The 23,688-nt window shown below is 38.2% G+C and overlaps 1 protein-coding gene across 5 annotated transcripts in view; it reads right to left on the reverse strand.

Annotated features, from left to right (window-relative positions):
- The window catches only part of RABGAP1L (RAB GTPase activating protein 1 like), a 439,381-nt gene that overhangs the window by 296,494 nt on the left and 119,199 nt on the right, over positions 1-23,688 (reverse strand). For all 5 annotated transcript variants that reach the window (XM_054587734.1, XM_054587732.1, XM_054587733.1 and 2 more), the window contains 2 exons: positions 20,331-20,424; positions 18,402-18,552 (listed from right to left, as the gene is read on the reverse strand). In XM_054587734.1, the coding sequence (XP_054443709.1) occupies positions 18,402-18,552; positions 20,331-20,424 (245 nt within the window). The remainder of the gene's footprint in view (positions 1-18,401; positions 18,553-20,330; positions 20,425-23,688) is intronic.

Consider the following 23,688-nt stretch of genomic DNA (forward strand, 5'->3'; position numbering starts at 1 on the left):
TAACATTGTGCATTTCACCTACACGTAAGGTATAGCCGAAAAGAATGATAAAGCTATGACTGCACTTGCATGTTTCAAGTACTCCATTTCTGACTAAAACCACTAAATTAGAGCCTTAGGTTAACTGAGTGAATTTTAAAGCACTGTCAGGAAATCATATACAGGGGTTGGCAAAAGTAGGTTTATAGTTGTGAGTAGGCAAAACGCACAGTTTATCCTTGTATTATCAATCATTTATTAATTATTTTATTATTTATTATTATTATTATCCTCCTTTTACCCACCCCGTATATTGAATGAGGAGAAAAATACCAGAGTCCTCCCAAAGCAACATCCCATCAAGAACAAGAGCTACGGAGGGTCTCAAAGAGCAGCTGCTGCGGGACAGAGCAAGTCCGCCTGGTCCTTGCCTCCGGTCCCACCCTCCGGACCCCCGTGTCCTCAGGGCATGTCCTCGCAGACGCCACAGCCAGAAACACAGAGTGAGAAAGGCCTTCTTATCAAACGTCAGCCCTCTAGCACCCCCATCTGCCCTCCTGAGCCAGGATCTAAGACAGCTGGCCGAGACGGCGCAGTCTTTGAGAGGCCCTGCTATGGTTAGTGAAGGGAAACGGAGAGAGAAAATACCAACTTACATCTCTGTTTAACTCTTGGTGGAAGAAATCCTCAAACATAAAAAGTATAATTGAAATCTAATTGGTCAAAAACAGTATGCAGAGCAATAAAATAAAACCACATACAGCATGATCTTTCAATTTTCTCTATGTTACAGTTTTGCATGTAATAAGCATTATGAAGTTTGAGGACAAGGAAGGACTGACTTGGAGAAGAGGGCCCAGGCCGCAGAACAAGCCCGATGTGGGCTGGCACGCTGGCCGCAGCACTCGCCGACTACAAGGCCTTCGTTCCGCAGGCCATCCTCTCCGCGTGCCAAACAGACATAATAGTACCCACCCTCTACGGCTGGTTGTTTGTAAACATCGGAAATGAACTCTGAAAAGCACACAGCAGATGTTCGTTCAAAGGCCCCTGAAAGTAAGGTAAGCATATTCTTTACTATTAACTGGCGTTTTGTTTCGTTTTTTCTCCTTAAGAAACTACACCCACAAGTTAACCCATTGAGATTAGAAAATTAATCTAGTCTATTGAGTTGCCAACTCCCTTAACATTCCTTTTAAACAGTACATTTTGAAGAGAAATACATTGTTTGAACATGACTATGCATCTTGGGAAATTTCTGATTCGCAACGCAGTAATATAAAAATTATCAACCCTTAGTCCATGAACACCTCAGTTGCATGGATCCTGCAATTCCCAAATAATTGAGGATTTCTCCTTTTAAATTTTCAAAATGTTGTTTTACTCTATCAAATTTCACATTTAAATCTTTTTAAGAGGCATCATCCATCCCTCCGCCTTCTCACACTAAGAATCCTGAACGGGATTCACCCCCGGCCTGGCAGGCTGGCATCGCCACCGTCGGCACCCGTCAGAGCACTGCCTTAGGGCACAGTCGCGCCTTCGCAGCTTCTGGATTCCAAATAACATGAATCGAGAGAGACCTGTTTAATCCCCACGACTACCTGGGCATTTAGAAGAGAATATGTAGCTCCCTATATTTTCTGGCTCTATTTGCATAACAAATGCACAGTACCTCTCCTTTTTCTCCTAATTTGCTATCTTTAATTTTCTAGAGGCTTAAATACCAGAAACTACACTTAAAAGGATTTTTTTCTCAAAAAGTAAAAGCAGAACTGCTCTATCTACCGAAGCACCCTGAGCTATCTCCAGATAAGGGGGCAGCGATTGTTTCAGTATGGCAACATACAATAAATAGACTTAAAAACACACTGGAAAAAAAATTTTCAAGTCTTCTTGTATCTTCCATGGGAGAGCTATCGATCAATCATGTTCTTCCCCTTTCTTTATGAAATAACAAATCTGGAAATTAAGCCATTTAAGTAGATGTCTATATCAATGAAATCCCATCAAATATCATCTCATAGATAGGGTTCAATACAACCACCTCTTTTTAATTTTTATACAGTAACAGCAGAGAGGAAAAAGCTGAACCTTAAAATATCTTCTGCAAAAGTCTGTTAAAATTGTATGAAAACAGAATAGCACAATTACAAGTTAAATAATGGTTCACATTATAGGCAAGAAATGTTTATTGAAACTCACTTTTAATTGAAAGAGATTTATCCTTATTTAAAAATTGCTATTTTTTAAAGATACCTTATTGTTATGGCAACTGAAGTGCTAAAAATAATAAAGAAACATCAAAGTTGTTATAGCAACTGGAATTTTAAAAAGCCATGAAGTGTAAAGTAATCAAACCTTTACTTGGCTTGAAATGCAAGCCAACATCTATGACTCAGTTTTCAAAAAGAAACTTGAAATTCTCATGCTCTTGTCTTTACAAGTTGTCCCTGGAGTCCAAATTTAAAAACAAGAAACAAAAAGTTTAGCGTAAGAGTTGAAGTATTTCTTCCCTACATCCCTCCATCATTCTATACACATTCAACAATGTGGCTTGTGATAACTACAGAGTTACCGAACTCCATAAGTAGCAGCAAACGTTCATTACTCAGTAAATGCATGCTGAATTGAACTCAATTATTCAGTTTGTGCAAAAACTTTTTTTTTTTTTTTGTCTTCTAACTTGCTCCTTATCGCCAACCTTTATTGCTCTGCTCTAAAATACACTGACAGTGGAAAACATCCAGTCACTGGCAATGTGCTTTGCTCAGATTCCTGCAATTAGAGCTCAATTCAATTAAAATTTTACTGAAGGCTTACTGCATGATAGGCACTGTGAGACGTTCTAGGACCCCTTCCCACAGAGGCCGCAGGCTGGGAGCGCCACTGAAGCATGAAGCTCAGTGCGGGGGGGATAAGGAGACCAACAGGAAAGAATGCACAGAGGCCCCAGAAGCGGTGGTGAGGTCTCTAACGGCTTTCAGCCAGAGAGTGACATAAATCATTCTCCCAGAGATGGCCACATTAAGAAAACAAAATTTTAGACTTATGTGCTTTGCATTAGAAAATCAAGGTAGGTTTTACTTTCATATTTTAATGTTTCTTTCTAATATCTAATGACCAATTAAGATTCAAATGACAAATGTAGCAAATGATGAGAACAGAGCACATTTCTCTACTATTTGTGAACAGCAGAGAACTGGCTGGGAATAGACAGACCCCTACGTGTGTCTCTCCATACCTTTCTGAACGTCCTCTTTACTCACCTCCTTTTAGTATTTACCCCCCAAAACCACCGGCTTATTTTTGAGCTGGCAGTGGTTTACTTCTGTGGCTCACACACACACCTTGAGAAGCTCAGACTGGGCTCAGGGGCAGGAGAGCCCGCAAGTGCCTCCCTCAGACCCAGCCCTGGACAGCGGCAGCTCCAGTGCCTCCCTCAGACCCAGCCCTGGACAGCGGCAGCTCCAGTGCCTCCCTCAGACCCAGCCCTGGACAGCGGCAGCTCCTGGCCGGCTGTGCATCCAGCCGGCTGCGATGGAGTCTGACGACTCCGTGGAAGAGGACGCTTTCCACACCGCAAGGTCCTCCCTGTCCTACCGCACCGTAAAGGAGCCAAGTGATGGCCGCCACCATGGGGGACCTGAGCCCCGTACCATTCTACTGTCTGTTACTAAGATAAATACCTTTTATTGTCCTTTACGAAAAGGAACAGATGCACTAGAAATATCAGACTGTACCTCCAAATTAAAAATAAATTATTCAATAGCTAATTCTATCATTATTTTTAACAATGTAGTCATTTATATTCATGTACCGCCTGAATGATTAATTTCACAAGCTTTTCAATTTCTACTTGTTTATGCCACATATACAATATACAGTGTCTATGTTCATGTATATATTACACATTTGATAATATTTCTCAAACCAGAGTCCATGGAATCTTTGAGAATGTATCTTCAGTGGTCTGTGACAGACATTTTATAGTACTTTGTAATTTTCAGTTTTTTTATTTCCACAAAAATCTAAAAGCTTTACTAGAAGCACACTCCGAATATCTGACTGCCAGCTCATTGCTCTGCAATGTCGGTGCCAACGTTTGCTGAAACATTTATCATTGTGCTGGAGCCAAGCAGTTCTGGATTTGTTGCAGGCTAAGAAAATAGAACATAAAGGCGTTTAATATGTAAATGATGCGCCAAGTGAAGGTCACAGGATCTAACACCACACCATACAAATACGTTTTCCCAGTGGGCTGGAAAAGCGCGCTGAGAAAACCTGGGTCACCTGCAGGCACAGGGCCCCAGAGCAGGCCACGCCCAGGAAAGCCCGCGCGTTCTCCTCAGGCCGCACCCTGGCTGCCAGCAGCAAATTCAATCTCCAGAAAACACTCGCGTCCGGAATGTTAAATGAATATGGAAAATGTACATTTTTAATGCTTGTACAGTTTGCTTCTATTAAAGTATAAAGAGTTTATATTTGATTTTGCATTGCTGCATATTTAAGTAATATTGAAATCATATTTACAGTCAACACTGATAGAAGGGGATCGTTGAGGACTTTTTTATTCCATGAAATGGTCAGGCATAGTATTCAAAGTTGAAATCTCTGACACATACAGTAGCTGATACTCAAAAGATGTCTTTGAATAATGACAACTAAGAGCTATGGCAATACAAGTCAAAGGGAGGCAAAGCTACGGAGAACTATTTAACTAGGTTGGTAAGAAAGCCAGTCAGTAAAAGAAAAATACCATGTGGTCTCACCTATGAGGAATCTAATGAACAAAATAAACTAATGAATAAAACAGAACCACAGGCATGGAAACATGGAGCAGACTGAGAGCGACCAGAAGGCGGGGGCGGGGAAAATGGTGAAAAGAAGGGGAAGGGACTAGTCAAAGGACACGCACGAACGACCAATGGGCATGGACAGGAGTGCGGGAAGTCACAGTGGGGTGGGTAGAGGAGGACAAAGAGGGAAAGACTGGGACAACAGTCATAGAACAACAATAAAAAATTTTACAAATACATTTAAAGAAAGACACTAACAACATTTGAGTCTGCAGTGCCCATAGGCTTATGGAAAATATTCAATTGTAAGTTATGTGAACAGATGGAAAAAGAGTTATAAGCGATGATATAATTGTCATAAGATTCTCATTTAAACATACACTTAGTTTCACACAAAAGCACCCAAGATAGGTCTTGATTATTACCCCCTCCGCAATCTTCCCCAGCCCCCCACTTCCACAGCACCCCCCACTGCACAGCGGCTCCTAGGCCTGGACATGGTCTCGTGTATCTCCCTGTCGCTCCTGCAGCCTAACACACACTGTTCCGATCATGCGCACTCCCTTCCTGTGTGTTGAAAGGGTGATATTCCTGTGGCCCCAGCACCTTTGCCCCAAAGATGTCACAATGCTCTACAAGCAGACATTCCTGACTGGCGAGGATCACACTGTAAGTGTGATGGGGAGAGGACATGTCAACAGAAAGGTACGAAAAGAAACCTCCTAACCCTCAGACCAGGGATGTATTAACCACAAGATCATTAAGCATCTGTTGCAGGGGCCTAAAATAATTTATTTAGCAATTTAATTCACCAACCAACAGAGGTTTGAGGATATTCAACCATCTTCTCCACTAGTTTACGAGCTCCTCATATAATATTTGCTACATAAGTCAAATTTACTGATTTGTGTTCCTCCTCTGCTGAATATCAACACAAAAGATTATTTTATTAAACCTGGTGCCTAATCTAGAACAAACAGCGGGATTCTCTAGAAACATCAGAAATTGGGGTGGCTAAACCCACCCAGAAGAGAAAGCTTTTTAAAAGAAAGCTAAAAACATTAAACTTTCTCATCATCTTTGGGACATGCGATGCGGAAATGAGGAAAACGAGAAATCAAGCGACTGACCTACGCCTGCCAGGACAACTTCATTTCTCGCCAGGCGGCTTCAAGGCCAAGTGGCTAAGTGATTAGGTAGCACAGGGAACAGCTCGGAACACTGAGCCTTTGGCAGAAATTACTTTTAAGAGACAGAAATTGAGAAAGGAAAGAATAAAACTATAATGCTGTTTTCAAGACATGTCTGAAAGAGGGATAAATGTTGCTAAATTGGCAAAAGCCTACTAAGAAAATGCCTCTGTCCAGAAGGATTTGGGATCAAAGAAGAAAAGGTGATTGAAAACTGAAGGGGAAGACGGAAGTAGGGATCGGAAATCCATTTGGTACTTTTTGGCCTACTGAGCAAGACCATGCAGCCGCGTTGGAGTTGGCGGACAGGACTTCACATGCATGTTCACGTACACACATACACACATGTTCACAGAGACTGAATGCCCCTGTTTCTCTGATGTGGACATCTCCCCAGTGCCAGCAGCAACCCAGCAACAATGTGCTGGAAGTTTGCAGCAGTGACCACCGCACAGGCGAAAGCCGGGTAAACGCAGGCCACCGTTGCTACCACCCTCCGCTTTTTCTGTTCACTCTCTTACCCATCCCGACTTTCAGAAGCTGGAACAACCTGGTATGTAAGCAGAAAGATGATTTATAGAAATACAGGTATTTTTAAAAATTAAAATATTTTGAAAAAAATATAACTTTGTACAAAGAAAAGTAGTCTCTGGGTTCAAAGCAGATTCTCACTGGATTTAAGTGTGCCAGTAAGATGCTAGCATTAATTGGGTATTTAAAACTCAGAGCATTAACACCAACTAATCCATAATCAATATCTATACTAGGAAAAATAGTGTTCCCAAAATTTTATTCAATGCCCAATATTCTGAAGTTGCTCATAACAAAATAAATCAACTTCTGATTCTTTTATCATAAGTATTTCCAGAACAATGCCTTTTGAATAATGTCAAAACCTTGGAGTGTTAAGAATCTAATCTTTCAGCAGCTTTCACAGAAAAAAGCCATGTATTAAGATGTATTTGTGATGGAAAAGTTATAGAAAACTTGAGGAAACATCTATCCAATATCCCTGGTATGGCTTTATACTTGTAAATTTGATAGCCCAGCCATTTAAATGCTTACATATGCACATATTACCTGAGGACCAAAAGGCAGCTGCAAAAATGTGAGGAATTCTCCTATAGTAATGGGTTGGAATGACATTTTCCTTAATAACTCCTTTTATAAATGTACCGCCCAAGCTGAATGTCATTATGGGACTATTTATAATTTAGATCTTTCTGTCAAGATGATTTTATGCCCTGACATGGCACTGAGTAGGCTGAAAACAGCTGTATGCCCCAGAGGGAAATAAAATTCTTGGTGCTGTTCACCAGTGAAGGTATTAAATATGAAAGTGTTTCTTACAGAACTTCATGAGAATAATGATGGCTAATTGATTGTAACATATGGTAAAATTATGCCACTCAAACAACAATTGTAATAATAAATGTTATTCCACCAATAAAGTTTCTTCCTTCTAAGTATATGAAACAATTATAAATTTAACTCTAATCCTTTGAGCTTCCTAATGAAGTAGATGTATAGCACTGCTACAATCAAAGCTTTTGTGCACAAAATGAATGTTAAAAACATTTTGGAAAATTTCAGACAGATAATGTACCTAATATCCCTGGAATGGCTTTATATTTGTAAATTTTAACTTTGCATAATGTGGATTGAACCAACATAAACAGAATCAAGAAAAAATGTTAATTATTAGGTAACATGAGGACATACCATTAATAAAAGACAGTGGGCAGGATAATCAGACTAAGATGTTTGTTTTTACTTTGTTTTCTTCTGTTTTACTTATTCAATTTTTAAAATCCACTAGAATAAAAAATATTAGGTTATGTCTAATTTGCTCCTTATATTTGAGGGAATTTTCATAAGAATCCAAGTTTGTGAAGAATTCTGAATACAATTGCTGCAAATAGTCTTCATGTCTCAGGAAAATGCTACTGGAAATGAGAGAAGAAAGTTCTGGTTAACTTATTCACTAGGTGACACTTGTTCCCAGTCCCCAATGCCTAATGCACCTCGTTTATCAAACAAGACGCTTACCATCCGACGCATGCAATAGCAACTCAAGACATTTTACTGAGGTTCTTGAAAGCCCTAAATGTTTTATATTCACAAGGGTGCCTGTTAACAATGTTATAAATTTGGGCTGGGACACAAAGATTGTAAGTATAAAAGTTACTGATACAGAGTAACATACTATAGCATCTGTTGCTTAGACAGGTCAGGTCCTAGCTATAGAAATGCCATAACAAATTCTAATGAAAAAACTCGGCATGACAACAAGATTGCCAATACTGTGACTGACACCTTACACATCTCAAATAACTCTCAGTCTTCCTTACCAAGCAAAACAGAATTAAAAAATAGTAGAAAGTCCTCTAGTATTTATTTGCTTGTCCTTAGCAACAAAGACAATTTAACCATTGTGTTCTAAATATTAAGTGATAACTCTATTGTTGGCTTATTTCAATTCCACAAAAACTTGCATTCCATTGTGTACTGCAATTTTGTAACAACAGCAATGCCAATAGTATGTTAATCACGGGCACAAATGGAGCAAAGGTGTGCTGTGAATGACGCCACATACAGGTCAATAAAACGCATTCAGGGCTGGAATTTACTCCTGTTTGCATTTCATAGCAGCAACAAGATACTTCAGAAAGAGTGTGACTTCAAGATTACTGTGCTGAATGTTGCTTGAACCACTCAGTGCCTTTTTCCAGCACTTTCTGTTTCCTGCGAGGAGAACAAAAAGCCAACTGCTGTCCAATTTTGATTTCAAATACGGTTATTATTTATTTAAAATATGATTGAGTACATAAGGCTGACATGTCTTAAAGTTTGAAAAGTGTATTATGAGAAAACATTTCTACAAGCCAATATAGTATATTTTTATCATTATCAAAAAGCATTGAATACCTAAAGAAATACAGAAATGACGTGCACTTGAGGGGAGAAACGAAGGTTAAACCTTGAGAATCAAAGTGCAGCGAAAGTTAAACGAGGAGCCGGTGCCTGCGCTTCCGCGACAGTGCGTTCTAAGTCAACACTACTGAACAGAGCAAGTTTACAGCCTCTCTTTGGTACTGGGTCAGAAAAACAAGGGGACGGAAGGTTGGCATTTTATTTTACTGCCACATTTTTAGAGGACTAAGCAATCCGACAGACTCTTTGGCGGGCCCCTGAAGCATCATGGAATCCTTAGAAAACCCATAAAATTACCACGATCAGATACAGGTTTCTCAAGGATGCTTCGCCGCTGCCAGCGTTCTTAGAGAACATCTCTAGTTCCACAATAAAAAGACAGAGTCACGATTTCATTGTAACCATTCTCTCGGAGCATTAACGTGCCACCACACGTGTGCTGTCAGGTGTCAGCATTCAAAAGGCCGCCTCTAGAAAGTCAGCAGGGTCTCCTTTACTGTTATGCCTCTGGAGGTACTATTTGTTCACGAAAACTTTGATAAGCCTGCAGTTTTATTACATTGCAAAGAAGAAATATTCTCTCACTTTATGGTCCAAGCAATGTTCAATAAGAAACATTAAAAAGAGAGTTGGAAATCATAGTTAAGTTCCTATTTCCAGTCTGACACACATCTTCCACTTGCCCTTGATCTGAGGATTTAGACTTCTGCCTTAACTGTAATACTAGTATTTGAAACCAATCTAATCCATAGATAAGTCACATAGATAAATTAATGCATGTTTCTAAATCAATCAATGTACTAAATCAATATATAGGACAATACTGCAAATAAGGTAGACATATGACTGAGTTGTGCATATTAACACAAACCCACATATCCAAAGTTCAAAGGAAATCCTAAACAAAAATAAGCCCAGACACATAAAATCTGAATAAACACTGCAGCCTCCGGTTCTAACCCTGCTCTTGTCCAAAGTACTGTCCTGCTCCCATCAGATGCACCACACTTAATACCTGTTAGTGGCGTTTGGGGGTTGATAACTTCTTCCTTTCTTTAAAGAAATGGTAAGTCTAACAGAAATGCATCTGCCTTTAACAAGCAATTACTCCAAATTCACAGGACTATGTCTACCTAGGTTAAGCATTCCATAAAGTTTGTAAACATTAGATTGTGTTGTACCAGCAATTTTTTGCACAAGACTTACCTTCTTGAGCTATAACCAATTTGAAATAATAACACAGAAGAAACTGATTCTAAAGGGCCAACTGAAAGCAGCATCTTAGAAGCACGCTCAGCGCTGACGGTGCGCCAGCGGCGGGGAGGAACGAAAGTGAGCGAAAGTGAGAAAGTGCAATGAACAAAAGTACTATTGAGAACAACTATGAAGTACTCGGTAGTAGTTAATAATCAATTACCATTTGGGAAATTAAGAAATATCTGATACGCTGAATAGAATAATCGTCATTATAACAATGCAAAGAAGCCTGGGAAACAAGACATAATACATATATGATGCATACTCTTGTGAAATTAAAATACTCCATCTTATACATAAATTCTCTAAGAAGATTTTAGTCAAGCCAAAGAAACTATTAAGCTAACAGAAATGTCAATATAATTTAAATAGACAAATTTACTGATAGTTTTTGGAAAGTTATGTTTATTTTGGTCCTACATGACATACATGTTTGTTTATATTTATATTCACCTACATACATACCCAAGATTATATTTAAGCAGCATGGTTTATTTCAGGATTAAAAAAAAAAAAGCCCTGGCTGGTGTGGCTCAGTGGATTGAGTGCCAGCCTGCTAACCAAAGGGTTGCCGGTTCGATTCCCAGTCAGGGCACATGCCTGGGTTGTGGGCCAGGTCCCCAGCAGGGGAAACGCAAGAGGCAACCACACACTAATACTTCTCTCCCTCCTTTTGTCCCTCCCTTCCCCTCTGTCTAAAAATAAATAAATAAAATCTTTTTTTTTCTAATGGTAAGATTACAAGCTAAAAAGTCTTGCAGATCAACCAAAACATTCTAAACTCCAAAATCATTGCTATTGTGTACACTTATACCCGAAAAGAAGTCCATTAAATATCAGTTTATCACTACAAATAAAATCTGCTAGAAATCCCTAAATCACCCCCTTTCAACTGGGACACAGCACTTAATGAACGTTGCTGGAAGCTGGACAGCAAGTAGCTAAGCCGACAGTTTCTTTCCATAAAATACTCTGAGCAGGCAGCTAAGGAGCAGTTTCCTTCTTAATTAGAATCGTTTCCTGATTAATTAGTCCCAGAACATTTAATGCAACACTACACGGTGCCCCTGGGACAAACAAGGATTCTTGTCTCATCTCTTCCCGAGGATCAAGCTCAGTCGATTTTCTGTTCCAAGGGGGAAGGGCCTTTCCACAGAAGTGGGTGGGGAAAACCACAGCTCAGTATCATTATCATTGGCCCCAACAGGAAAAAAAGAGTATTTAACTTATCTAGAGGGACTCCTTCAATCCTTAATGCAAAGTTCCACTACAGATTTTTACTCAGAAAATCTTGATTTTGAATAACATGCAATAAAGATCAATGTTCCTGCTGATTGCACAATCAGCTCTGAAAGACTGAATAAGACAGAAATTTTGTAAACATATCCAAATCACACCCATACTTGAGCTTTGAAACTCTTTAAAGATCTGGGGCCCCTAGAAATTAAAGAAAGAAAGCTACAGAGACTTTGATTACATAAGCTCTGTGACAAGATGGAACCTAACGTAGAGTACCTAAGTACCAACTAGACAGCTAGGCAGAAAAACTAAGATAAGCTTTCAATTAAAAATTGCCATTATACTTTTCAAAAACGAACTCAAGATTTAAAGAATTAAATGGAATTTCTCCTTTTCCCATCATTTTTGCTGGTATCAAGGTAAAAGTCATCTATTAAAATATTAGGCAGTTTTCATAAATGTCAAATATCACCCTCATAAAGGGTAGAAGTGATTGAGTTGTTCTGACAGTAGTAATGAGTAAAGCTCTCTCTTATAGAAATATGCATACCTCTAATATTCCAACCCAGGAAAAAAAAGTTTTAAGCAACTTTTATCTAGTTATCATTATTCATTAGGAATAGAAATGCTGTATGTAAAATGTTAAAATCTATTATGTGCTTCATAGAAGCATTTCTGATAAAATTGATTTGTGAATCTAGAAAAAAGTAAAGATTTAACATAGAGAAGAAACAAAATGAGAAACATAATAAATTGTTATGGTATAACTAGTCTTTTAAAATTGCAACATATTGAATTGATTACAATACTTAATTTGAAACATTCTGTGGAATTAATAATTAATAAAAAACCAGATTATAAAGTAAGGCTTTTAAATCTGAAAAAATAATTGCAGCATCAATAATACCTCCAAACATGACTTTGATCTAGTATCTTCTTGAAGAAGCTCAAGAAATTTCACAAAGGAACTAAATTTTTCTATGGCTCCCAATAATCTTAAATTTACTCAGTGATCTTTTGGTTTTCCATTTGTTTATTTTTTTTTCTATTTGGTAGAAAAAGGAAGTAGAAAGTTGGATATATATGAGTTTGTAACAGAAGACATACTATATGTTGTATTTTCAGATCTTTACGTGTGCATATTAACAACTACATTTCTTCATAAGCTCTAAAGAAGTAATTATTTATGTTATAATGAAAAAATAAGCAAATTAAAAGGACAAATTTTCAATGCCTACACTCGAAGGGTGGTCCCTAAGAGCTACTCATTAAATGTAACAAAAAAAGTAAAGACTTCAATTAAAGCTCCAGTCTATAACTTGATGTGTTCTATATTATTAAAAAACCAAAAACCAAAACAAAAAAAAAAACTTTAAATCTTGGAGCACTGCCCTATAGAGTTTAGTTCATTAGTTATCCAACGAGTATTTACTAAGGGCTGGTGAGCGCCAGGCCCTGGGATACAGAGTACAACAAGACGACAGCTTCTCTATGATGACACAGTTTATTATCTTCTCAGTTTGAAAACCAACTGTAAACCACACAACTACAAAGCAGCCTAACCTAAGAAAGTCACAGGGAACATGAGAACAAGCAAATATAAAATAACAAATAATGAAAACCACTTTTCAGAGCTCTGTATAACGGGAGGACAGGTATACAGAAAATGGAAGATGTGATAAAAGAGACAAAGAAATACAAAATGTAAAGAGACACAAAACAAGAAAGACAAGATGCTGAGATTCATGGTGTAATCAAGAAGCTGCAAAATGGCGCTGTTACTGACACATGAGCAAGACTGTGCAATGCGCTGGGGGAGGATGGACGTCTGGCGCCTGCCTCTCGGGTACCTGCTGTCTCCCCCTTTTTTAAACCTTGACACTAATTAATGTAAACATATCTTAACATTAATTTGAATAGAAACGTACATCGAAGCCAAAGTAAAAGCCCTGGAGAAAACTCATCACACCGTATCACCCAATGAAATGAAAAATACAGCCCTGGCTGGTGTGGCTCAGTGGGTTGAGCTCTGGCCTGGGATCTGGATGGTCGCTGGTTCGATTCCCAGCCAGGGCCATGCCTGGGTTGTGGGCCAGGTCCCCAGTCAGGGGCATGTGAGAAGCAACCAATTGATGTTTCTCTCTCTCTCTTCCTTCCCCCTTTCCCTTCTCTCTAAAAATAAATAAATAAAGTTTTCTAAAAAATAAAAAATAAAAAAACAAACACACATGCTCTAGAAATATGCAAATATGGTCAGTGATTATGAAATTGGGACACAGGAGTCACATTGTAATCCCAGGCTCCTGAAAATTTGTGAGACTTAAGAAAAATATCCCTGCCCCCCTCTTATCCTTATGTCTATAGCTATAAATATAGCTTTCCTGCCACTGAATCACCTATGCTCAACAATTACCCAAAAGCCTGCCTTCAAAACAGTGGACTCCTACTCTAACTCCATCAGATGAAAATGAGGGTAACATCAGAAAATCATCTTTTCTTTAATTCACCTCAAAACTATGACTATGTTTAAAGGATAACAAAACCAATATTTGTTACCAAAAAACCAGAACATTATCCTTTAAGTACATGAAAATAATCAAGAATATATTTGTAAAGTTTACAGAAACATGTCAGCACCGGTGGGAACCTTTTAGTTCTCAGATTCACACACAATGGCAGCTTTCACATGCAGGTGTCAATATAGATATGACAGACAATGAAAGAGCCCAAGGGATGGGGACCAAGACGATCTGATAAAAATTATGCTGTGAAATAATAAACAAAGGTATAACTATGTAGTCAGAAACCACCACTCTTACCACACAAGAAAAAATGAAGAGTACACTATCTTTCAATATCTCTTTCAATAATTCTTAGTTTCCTTTAATAAAGACCTTCCGGTATATCTACATGTTCAAGATATTTACATTACAACACAGTTCCTCTTTATTCTTGCCACCTTATTTTTTTGATTAATAAATTTTACAGAACTCTAAATTTTCTGGAGAAATTTTGTAAATGTTATGGCTGCATTGATACAAGAATATGTGGCTTTCCTGTACCTCAATGGTACTGCCTGAGCTGGAATAACCCTGTTCTGTCAAAAAGCTCATTTCTGTCAACTGGACAAGGTGACAGCAGAGACAGGGCTGCTGTGCAATTAGCGACGTCCTGCCTCTCAGTGAAATCTAGTGTTGAGAGTTGGCTGATTAGCATACTACCCTGAATTGATAAAATATAAACAATGTAAAGAAAAGGCCAACATCTACCTGACTAAATGATCTACAGAGTTTAATTTAGCTGTGAAAACTTATCAAATAAAAAATATATGACTGATACCATAATTTCACTTTTCAATTATTCACTGTTATTCTATCCTAAGAAAAATACCAATTTAAACACTTCCTCTTGAGAATGTCTGTAACTATAATTATAGTACATTCCAACAAAGTAGAGTAAACGTTTTTCTTCAGCAACATGCTTTATTAAAAGCTGCCTGCTACAATAACACGCCGGAGAGTAGAGAGAAGACAGGCTCTGCTCTGAGCAGCACCAACACCCTGACAAGGATAAACATGGGAGGCTTTATCTCTCCGCCCAACACTCAAGGAAGCAGACAATGTACAGGCTCTTACAATGACTGTCTTTTATTTATATCCCAAAAAAGGATTTTTGCAGCAACTGCCAAAGTAATATTTGCAACGATTGCCCTTTTTGCTCTTTGATAGAGGTCCCAGCACATGCTGCCTGCAGTTTATAAGCTTGGCCTTCTTCTTTGCAAGTTTATACTATTTTATATTTAGCCAACAGATGCTATTTTCAGTTCACTGATTTTAAAAATTAATATCTATCACCAACCTAGCACAGAACTTGGACAACAGGTACTCAAACACTTACTGAGTAGACACTATGATATGACTTATTGAGTAGACATTATGATACGACTTGTTAAAATTCTATCCCATCAATCCTAGGTGACCAATTAAACATTCTCTTGTGATATTTTGATATGATATAGCTTCTGAGGTTTCTCATTTTTCCCATTTAACAAGGGATAAGCACTGATTTGTGAACAGCAGATGCAGTTGGCCAACTAGGGTGTGGGGAGGTGAGGAGAGAGCACACCGATCTCACTCCCTCAGGCCCCCTGGGTAACCCAGCCGGTCACTGACGGGCAGCTGGGGGGTTCCACGGCCCCTCTACACCGGGCCCCTCCCCTCGGCTGCTCAGACGTCCGTAATTCCCACCACGGGCCCATCTGCCCTGGGGAGTCTCCCCGGGCTCACCCACGCGCAGCTGTCGCCGCCTCACCTGCCTCCTACGCGCCTGCCTGAGAGGCCACTGCAGCCTGTACCAGGACACACATGACCTCTCCGTGCACGGGCCTGACTTCTCCCAAAGCAACACGCCTCGGGGTGTGAACTCCTGTCCTCCACGCAGGCCCAGAAACCGCAGGGAGTGCAGCCCATAAAAGATGCTCAATAAAGAGCTACTGAATAGATGAGCGAATCAGTAAGTGAATGAAATTAATACCTGCTTTGCAATCTTATCACATCAGACACTCAGTAGGAGCGGTTTTTAGAGAATGTCATTTTACTTTTTGATATAACTGAATATGCATAACTAAAATAATAACTCATGAATCACTACAAAGTCAAGTTTTAGGATTCAAACATTCCATGATATACACCACCCAGGAAAAACAAGCCAAAAACAAGCAAACAAAAAAAGACAAATCTGACACTTCATGCTTCCATGAAGATTTCCTTCCGATTCCATCGGCTGTTAGGCACGTCTTGTGCTCCTCTGAAGACTGTGTGGCTGGAAGTTGCCTCGTACACATATTGAAGTAGAAGTTTACACTGATACTATGTCCCTTATTACTATTATCATGTTCAGGATGTAATATCATATTGGTAAAGACAGTAGACGCTAATCTTGAATATGTACTATGGGCTTAGCACTATGTCCTATTATTGAATTCCCACAACAGTCCCATTATCTCTGCTTTACAAATGATGAGACTGAGGCTTAAAAAGTTGGGAAAACTTCTCGAGATCACAAATGACTATGTGGGAGAAGTGAGACTCGAATCCAGGAGGGAATGTTGGTGTCCACTGTGGGGGGAGACTGTGGCTTGAGACTTGAAGCTCCGTTGCTTACTAGCTTGGGACCCCGGGCAAGTTCCTCAAGTGGCGCTTGGTATTTACGGTAAAACTTTTATCATATACACCAGCATTCACTGCAGTGTCAGGAGTTCATAAATAATAGTTTAATTTTTCTCCCAAAGTTTGAAGTCTTAAAAGGTATGAATTAACAAAGCCTCTACTTGCTACACCATGAGCAGCCACTAAAAGCATACAGTTTGTTATTTATATGAAAAAGTGGTCAAACACCCAGAATTACAGTCTTGGGACATTTCTGCTCAGATAGCCCCATCAATAAAAACTGTTCTGAGCATAAACTTCCAATATATGTATATTTCTTGTATTATTTATTTTTATTATGCACATATGCTACTGTATTATACCACTATTTTTATATTTTTAACCTTCAGTCCCAATTCTCTGCAAATACTTGTACAAGTTTAACCATATTTGACATTCCTGATTCCAGGTTTCTGAAGAAGGTATTAAGAGTTTTTATGATAGCACACATGTAAGTTTTCAGTGATAAACAACAGTGATATTTAAATTGCCAAATGTGTCAAATGTCCATCTCTATAAATAACATGAGTTTATTTCCAAAAGTAGCTTCTCTCTTACCCATTTTATCATAACATTAATTCTTACTTGATGGGTTAGATTAGGGTTTTTTTAATATCTTGCCATGTAACACCTTGTGACAGAATCTTTTTAAACTGCTCACCCATCCTATGAGTTACAGTTAAATTAAAACTAGATAACCTGTAAATCCACTTAATCAAACACTTGCAAACTGCAAAAACCTAGTATTGTGAAAGCGAGCGTATGAGTGTGAGCACCACAATTATTCAGCCCCAAGGACTGTAAGCCCTTCCTTCTGGCAGGTCATTCCTGAGCCACATGGGATAAATGGCCATTGGGCCCTAGGACCTGGTGAGGTCTCAGTGTCACAGCACAGCAAGTATCAGCACAGCTTCACGTTCTTTTGTACTGGTAATTTCAAAAATATAGATGAAACTTTAGACACCCTCCGCAACCCCACGTCAGTGCGCCACCTTGCACATGCCGCTTTAGAAAACCATCGTAAAAAAATGGTCTAAAAAAGACCCTGAATTTAGCAGTGACTGAATATACGAGACACTCAAAAACATTGTGAAAGGGAAGGGGCAAAGAGGGAAGAGAGGGAAGAAGGAATGAGAGGAACTAAAGAATCATAAAAGCTGACATATCCTCAGGAACAAGTCTTGGTTATCCAAAAATCGCACTTACGTATCGAGATTTTTTAAAAACACATGTTGCTATTATTTTAAAATCTATGTAGGAGGTGAGACCTACGAAGACCGTCTAGGATCAAGGATGACCTTTATTTACTGTGCTCCAGAATCAGCTTTTCAGACAGAAGCAGAGGAATTTACGTTGGACCCAGATGCTCCTGACAGAACAAGGACCTGGGCAACCGCCACATCATTGAAGCGCAAGGCCACATAAGCACAGAAGACCTTGTCATTTCAAGGTAATTTGATTTTAAAATTATACTAGAAGATAATTACACTGTGCACAAGTATAACTATATGAATCGCAAACAGTAAAAAAAAAGGTTAATTGATTATACTTGAAATATAACTCTATTCCAATCTGGTAACTAATTACTGTAAAGCCAAGCCATGGAGTGGTCACCGATGACGAGGGGCGTCATTTGCCTGGACCCCTCGAGTGCTCAGAACGGAAGGCAGAACTATTCCCTGCCCCGCACCAACACAGTTCCGAAATGGGTCCAACGCATGTATGGCTTATTGGAGCTATGGAGGCAGCATTTCTTTAATACATCCTAGGAGCATAACATGAAAAGAGCTTCCTACCTTTGTGATGAGCAGTCGGTAGTTATCCAGCATGGCCTGGTTGTCATGGCAGCCAGCTAACAGCTGCCATACCTCTGCCCTCAGAGCTTCAGGGACGCCACTCTTCACCAGAGTCGACAGCCCTTTCGGTCGTGCCCCAAGGTTACTGTGCCTGAGAACACAAGAAAATGAAACATGCATACTCCCCTCCCCACTGCTGAACTGCTGCTCTTAGGAAAAGTGTATTAACAAGTTTACATAAAGAATAAGCCTGGGTCAAGAGAAAAATGGGGGGCAGTGGAGGAAGGGCATGAAATAGTGGTAAGAGTTTACGCTCTATGATGTTTTTGACTTTTTCTTGATCCTGTCCTCTTGACTGGTGAACCATGTTATTCCACCAAAGAAAGGGTTTCTTCCTCTCATTTACTTTTCCTTATTTGCCCTATGAACTTATTTGTAATAACAAATGTGGTAACTAAATATTTCTAGGCAGCATTTGAAGGCACAGAAAGAACCATCTGAGGCCCCGGAGCTGACTGTGAGCAGGCGAGCCGCTGCCGCAGCGCAGAGCCAGGCTCCGAACACCCCTCCCCAAAGTCCGTCCCAGGCCTGCCCCGCACGTCCCTGCCGCTGCTGGCTGAAGAGACTGCTTGGCGTCCCTTCGGCGGAACGCTGGAGCCTGAGAACTACCTGATGCTGTAGGGTACACACCTTTATTTCCCTTTGACGAGCCTCATTTACACCTCTCAACAGATAGAGGATAATGTGTAGGAAACTGGTAATAATGCTGAAGTTTTTTTCTCAGCTATTCAAACGATTCCTTCTCATGGCAATGCCAATGAATTGTCTGGTGGAGAATATAAATCTCTAAATCAAATCCTCATTTTTATTGGTTCTAATATTTACTGGCTTCCTATCAGTTAATGAGTCAAATAAACTCTGAGATGTGTTCATTTTATATTTGTACAGTAAGATAAATTACTTTCTTTGTTTAATAGAGGTGAAGCAGCTGGCCCTCTCTTCCTCTTAGAATATCTCCTTACAGACATAATGGGCTCAACAGTTTAGTTAGGAATCTGATAAACCTAGTCTCCATATTTTACAATAAGAAGCCATAAGCCTTCCAATGCTTGGATCTATAAATATACATCTCCACATTAACTCAGGAGTCTCTAAGGATTCGTACAGGAGATCACCGTAACATTCATTTGTCTCTTCAAGTAGTTTTAACTGATCTTTCTCATACCTGATTGTATAAAATGTATGAAGTTCATCCCAAACTTTGTACTTTCTCCTAGACTACCTGCATGCATATAACTGATATGCACACTCAGTAAAAAAGTAGTGTTCTCTGCGTATCTGCATTGGTGTGGTGGAGTCTCTTGGCTGGCAAGAGTTTATTTTACCTGCATACAATACTCATGATTATCTTTTTTAAAAACTCAATTATAATAAATATAAAGAGTATTTACAACAAATATAAACAGAGTACCTTCTTTTGCAGTTCCAGATAAAACCCCAAAATGTAAAGTCAAGAAGACTTTTAGTCAAGAAGAATAGAACAGACTGAGTTACAGTTTATAATCAATGGTGAATGAGTACTTCTAAAATCTACAGCCCCCTTTAGTGGTAATAGACTTAGTAGAGAAAGGAAATGTAACACTTTAACAATAGGTATTTACATGTATTGTCAATGTAACAGCATAAAAGTGACTGCTCTGAGCCATGTTATGGCTTATAAATAAGATGATAGTGGGGGGAAGGCCTACACAAACATAAAGAGTATTTATGAATTTTATTTTAACTTTTATAACTTTTATGTTTTTAAAGTACATTAAACTATTAAGATACAGGAATACATAGATCTTAAAACAAATTCATATAATATAAAACTTAATACAACACAGATTATATAAACATAAAATTATCAATTAAAAAAATAAATTTTACCATCTTCCTAGCAACTCTCCCCAAGAATACAGGATCTTCTCAGGACAATCCTTAGACACATCACCTGTTCCACTCGAGAGTTCGTTATCACTCTCTGTAGAGAAATCACAAAAACAAAAATGACAAACATTATACTTCATATTATATTATTTATATATTAGAAAACAAAAAACATGACTAAGTACCTATAAAAAACACTTTTGCTTATATTATTGCACCCATTGCAAAAATAACAGTAAAAATTTCATCCATATAATTTATCCTTAGTGTCTAGATATATACTTTCAAAGCATAAACTCGTTATGAAAATACTTATCTACATTCTACATAGTGTAAAGCTGAAAATACCTACAAATAAGTAGAGTAAATACCTACAAATACAAAGAGTGAAATTTAAAAGTTAATGATAACACAAGTAGGAATTTCTATTTGGTGCTTTATTCACCAGATTAATATTCTCAAATATTAAAATTTTATTAAAGAGGCCAAAATATACTAAAACCAATGGTCACAGATATATATAAATATATAATGCTAGAAACATCTATATTATAATATGTATAAACACACCAAAACCTGAAATGTAAAAAAATTAAGGTTTTAAAGATACATTCATGTGTACAAGACATTGTACAAGACTCAAGGAAACTATCTGGCCTTTTAAAATGGCAACTTCATAAAACATCCCAAATTGTGCAGTAACAGTTTTAGAAAGGAGATGGAGTAACAGTTCACAATCCCTGGTGAAGAGAGTAATTCTAAACTCTATAAATCTCTTAAGTGGTAACAGAGTTAGTAAAGAAAACAAAGGTAATAGGCACACTTAACCTACATTATAACAAGGCCTCTGATACAATGCTACGTAAGACAAGGCTGGAGAAATGTTGTCTCAGTGACAAAACAAGCTAGATAAAAACCTGGCTGGCTGACAGCAAGCACCTGGCTTTCTCAACACTGCTACCCAGCACAGCAGGGACCTGCACTAAGGCAGTGCCACCGGGATCTGTGTTAAGGCAGCATCGCTCGGCCTGCTAGAAGTCCCATGACGCCAGCGTCAGCTAATTCCTGTCTGTGGACACACTCAACACCGAAAACCATTAATGTGACAGCTAGAGGTTTATCTGGCCAGGTGAAAACATTCCGTCATATCCACACAAAAAAAGGTTGTATCATATATTTAGTAAAATATAACCAAAACATATGAACACACAGACAAATGCTTCCTTGTCTTTAGGACAATACTGATAAGAATTTGGAGGGACATTTTACTCAAAAAGTAAACATTATTCTAGAAATTGGAATAAAGGTTAAGAGAGTACACACATCACTACTCTAGAAATACCTCACACAAGCAATGCTATGAAGTTTGCAGTAAGTGCACCATGAAAATAATGAAGAAGTTTTTTAAAAGCTAAAGCAAATGAAGTACTACTAAGTACTGAAGGGATAATGTAACCAAAAATAACTGAAGCCTTAATAGTAAAATATCTTAAAGAACCATCCCATGTAAACAACTCTCCCTTATAATCCTTACAACTTTTCTCTAAACTGAGGCACTTTTGAGAATGAAAAGAAACACTATTAAAAGTCACACTAAAAAACAGATTAACCCAGGCAGACAGGGACTTCTGGTCACCTTCCTTTAAACTGGCACCAAGTATAATGCAATTACTTATAATTTGGTATTCAATTAAACAGAGTCTAAGATGATCCCACCTTATACTCTATTTTGCTCCACAGTAAATTAATATGCCAAATTTTGAAAATATTTGACGAGGCTGTACATGCTAAGCTGTAGAGCAAAATCTAAGAACACAATTAAAAGCAAAAAGAAAAATGGAAACAAGCATTGATGGGTATCATTAATCTTGACTATAATAAAAGTCAGAAAGTACTACCAATATAAAAAATCTGTCAGATTTTTATCATTCATGTTGGGAAAGGAATCCCTAACCAAAAACCAAAACCAGATGCCACGAGCAAGATTAAGAAATATGACTAACTATAAACTAAAAATGTCTATAAGTAAGTCATAGAGTATATATTTTTTTAAAGAAAAAAAAATCCAACATATGACACAGGGCTATAGTCACTAATACACCAAGGTCTCAGTAAACCATAAAATAAAGAAAAATCCAACAAAGGCTTAATGGTGGGAGGTGTGGGTGGGTGGGACAGGGGAAGTGGGGGTGGGAAAATTGAAACAACTGTACTTGAACAATAAAAAACAGTGGGCCTAGGACATGAACATAGTACAGGTCACAATATATAAAGTACAACCAACCAATACAGAAAGGCCCAGCTCAATGATTTTTCAATGCAAATTAAAGTGATAAAACACTCACCAATTAGACTGGCAGACAGTATGAAGAATATTACCACCTAGTGCTGTTCAAAGTATGGGGAAACAGGGAAGAAGATCGACATTTAAATAACAGCAATCTTTTTAACTTACTAAGGTTCGGGATTAATACACAATTTGATCCAGCAACTCCACATCTAAAAATTTATTCTCCAGAAATACATATGCCAAAGACATATAAATAAAAAGATTTTCACTGTATCACTGCTTGTAATAATAAGAAAGTGAGAACTATCAACAATCTATCAAGAGAAGTTTTATTAACTAAATTATCAAATAGCCATTCAAAAAATAATATGCAGTAGTTTAAAAGAATTGGGTAACAAGAGAGTAATCTTTAAGGATGGTTTTATTTTATTTTTTAGGATGATTTCATTTTCATAAATAATATTGCTTATATGACTACAAAGACCTTTAAAATAGCCATAAGAATATACACCAAACTATTAACAGCAATTATATTGCACCATCTGACAGCATCTTATCACATAGTAGGCACTCAATAAATATCTAGGGGATGATAGAAGGAGATGAGGCTTGGGCAGTGGGTACACAGTGCGATATACAGACATGTGTCATAGAAATGTACATTTGAAACTTATATAATGTTACTAACCAATGTCACCCCGATAAATTTAATTTTTAAAAATTTGAGGACAAGAGAAAAAGAAATATCTAGGAAACATACCTTTCACAATGTATATTCTTTATACTTCTGTAATGTATAGAAGTTTATACTTCTGTAATGTATATTCTTACCTTTTACAATAAGTAGGCATAACTATAATAAGCATGGGGAAGGGATTTTTATCTTTTAGATAATCCCTGTTGCTTTATGAAACAAAAACCTCTTATTACAAGCCTCTACCAACAAGCCATAAAATCACCACTGGTAACAGCAACGCATCGTCTTCCTGCATTGTCTTCCAAGTTACCTTCCAGCCCGGAGAGTTAACCGGGCCTGCAAACACCGAGATTAGCTGAGGAAAGCCCCAA

The sequence above is a fragment of the Pteronotus mesoamericanus genome, unplaced genomic scaffold, assembly GCF_021234165.1.
Source record: "Pteronotus mesoamericanus isolate MK-2021 breed Mesoamerican mustached bat unplaced genomic scaffold, CSHL_Meso_final scaffold_1186, whole genome shotgun sequence".
NCBI lineage: Eukaryota > Metazoa > Chordata > Mammalia > Chiroptera > Mormoopidae > Pteronotus > Pteronotus mesoamericanus.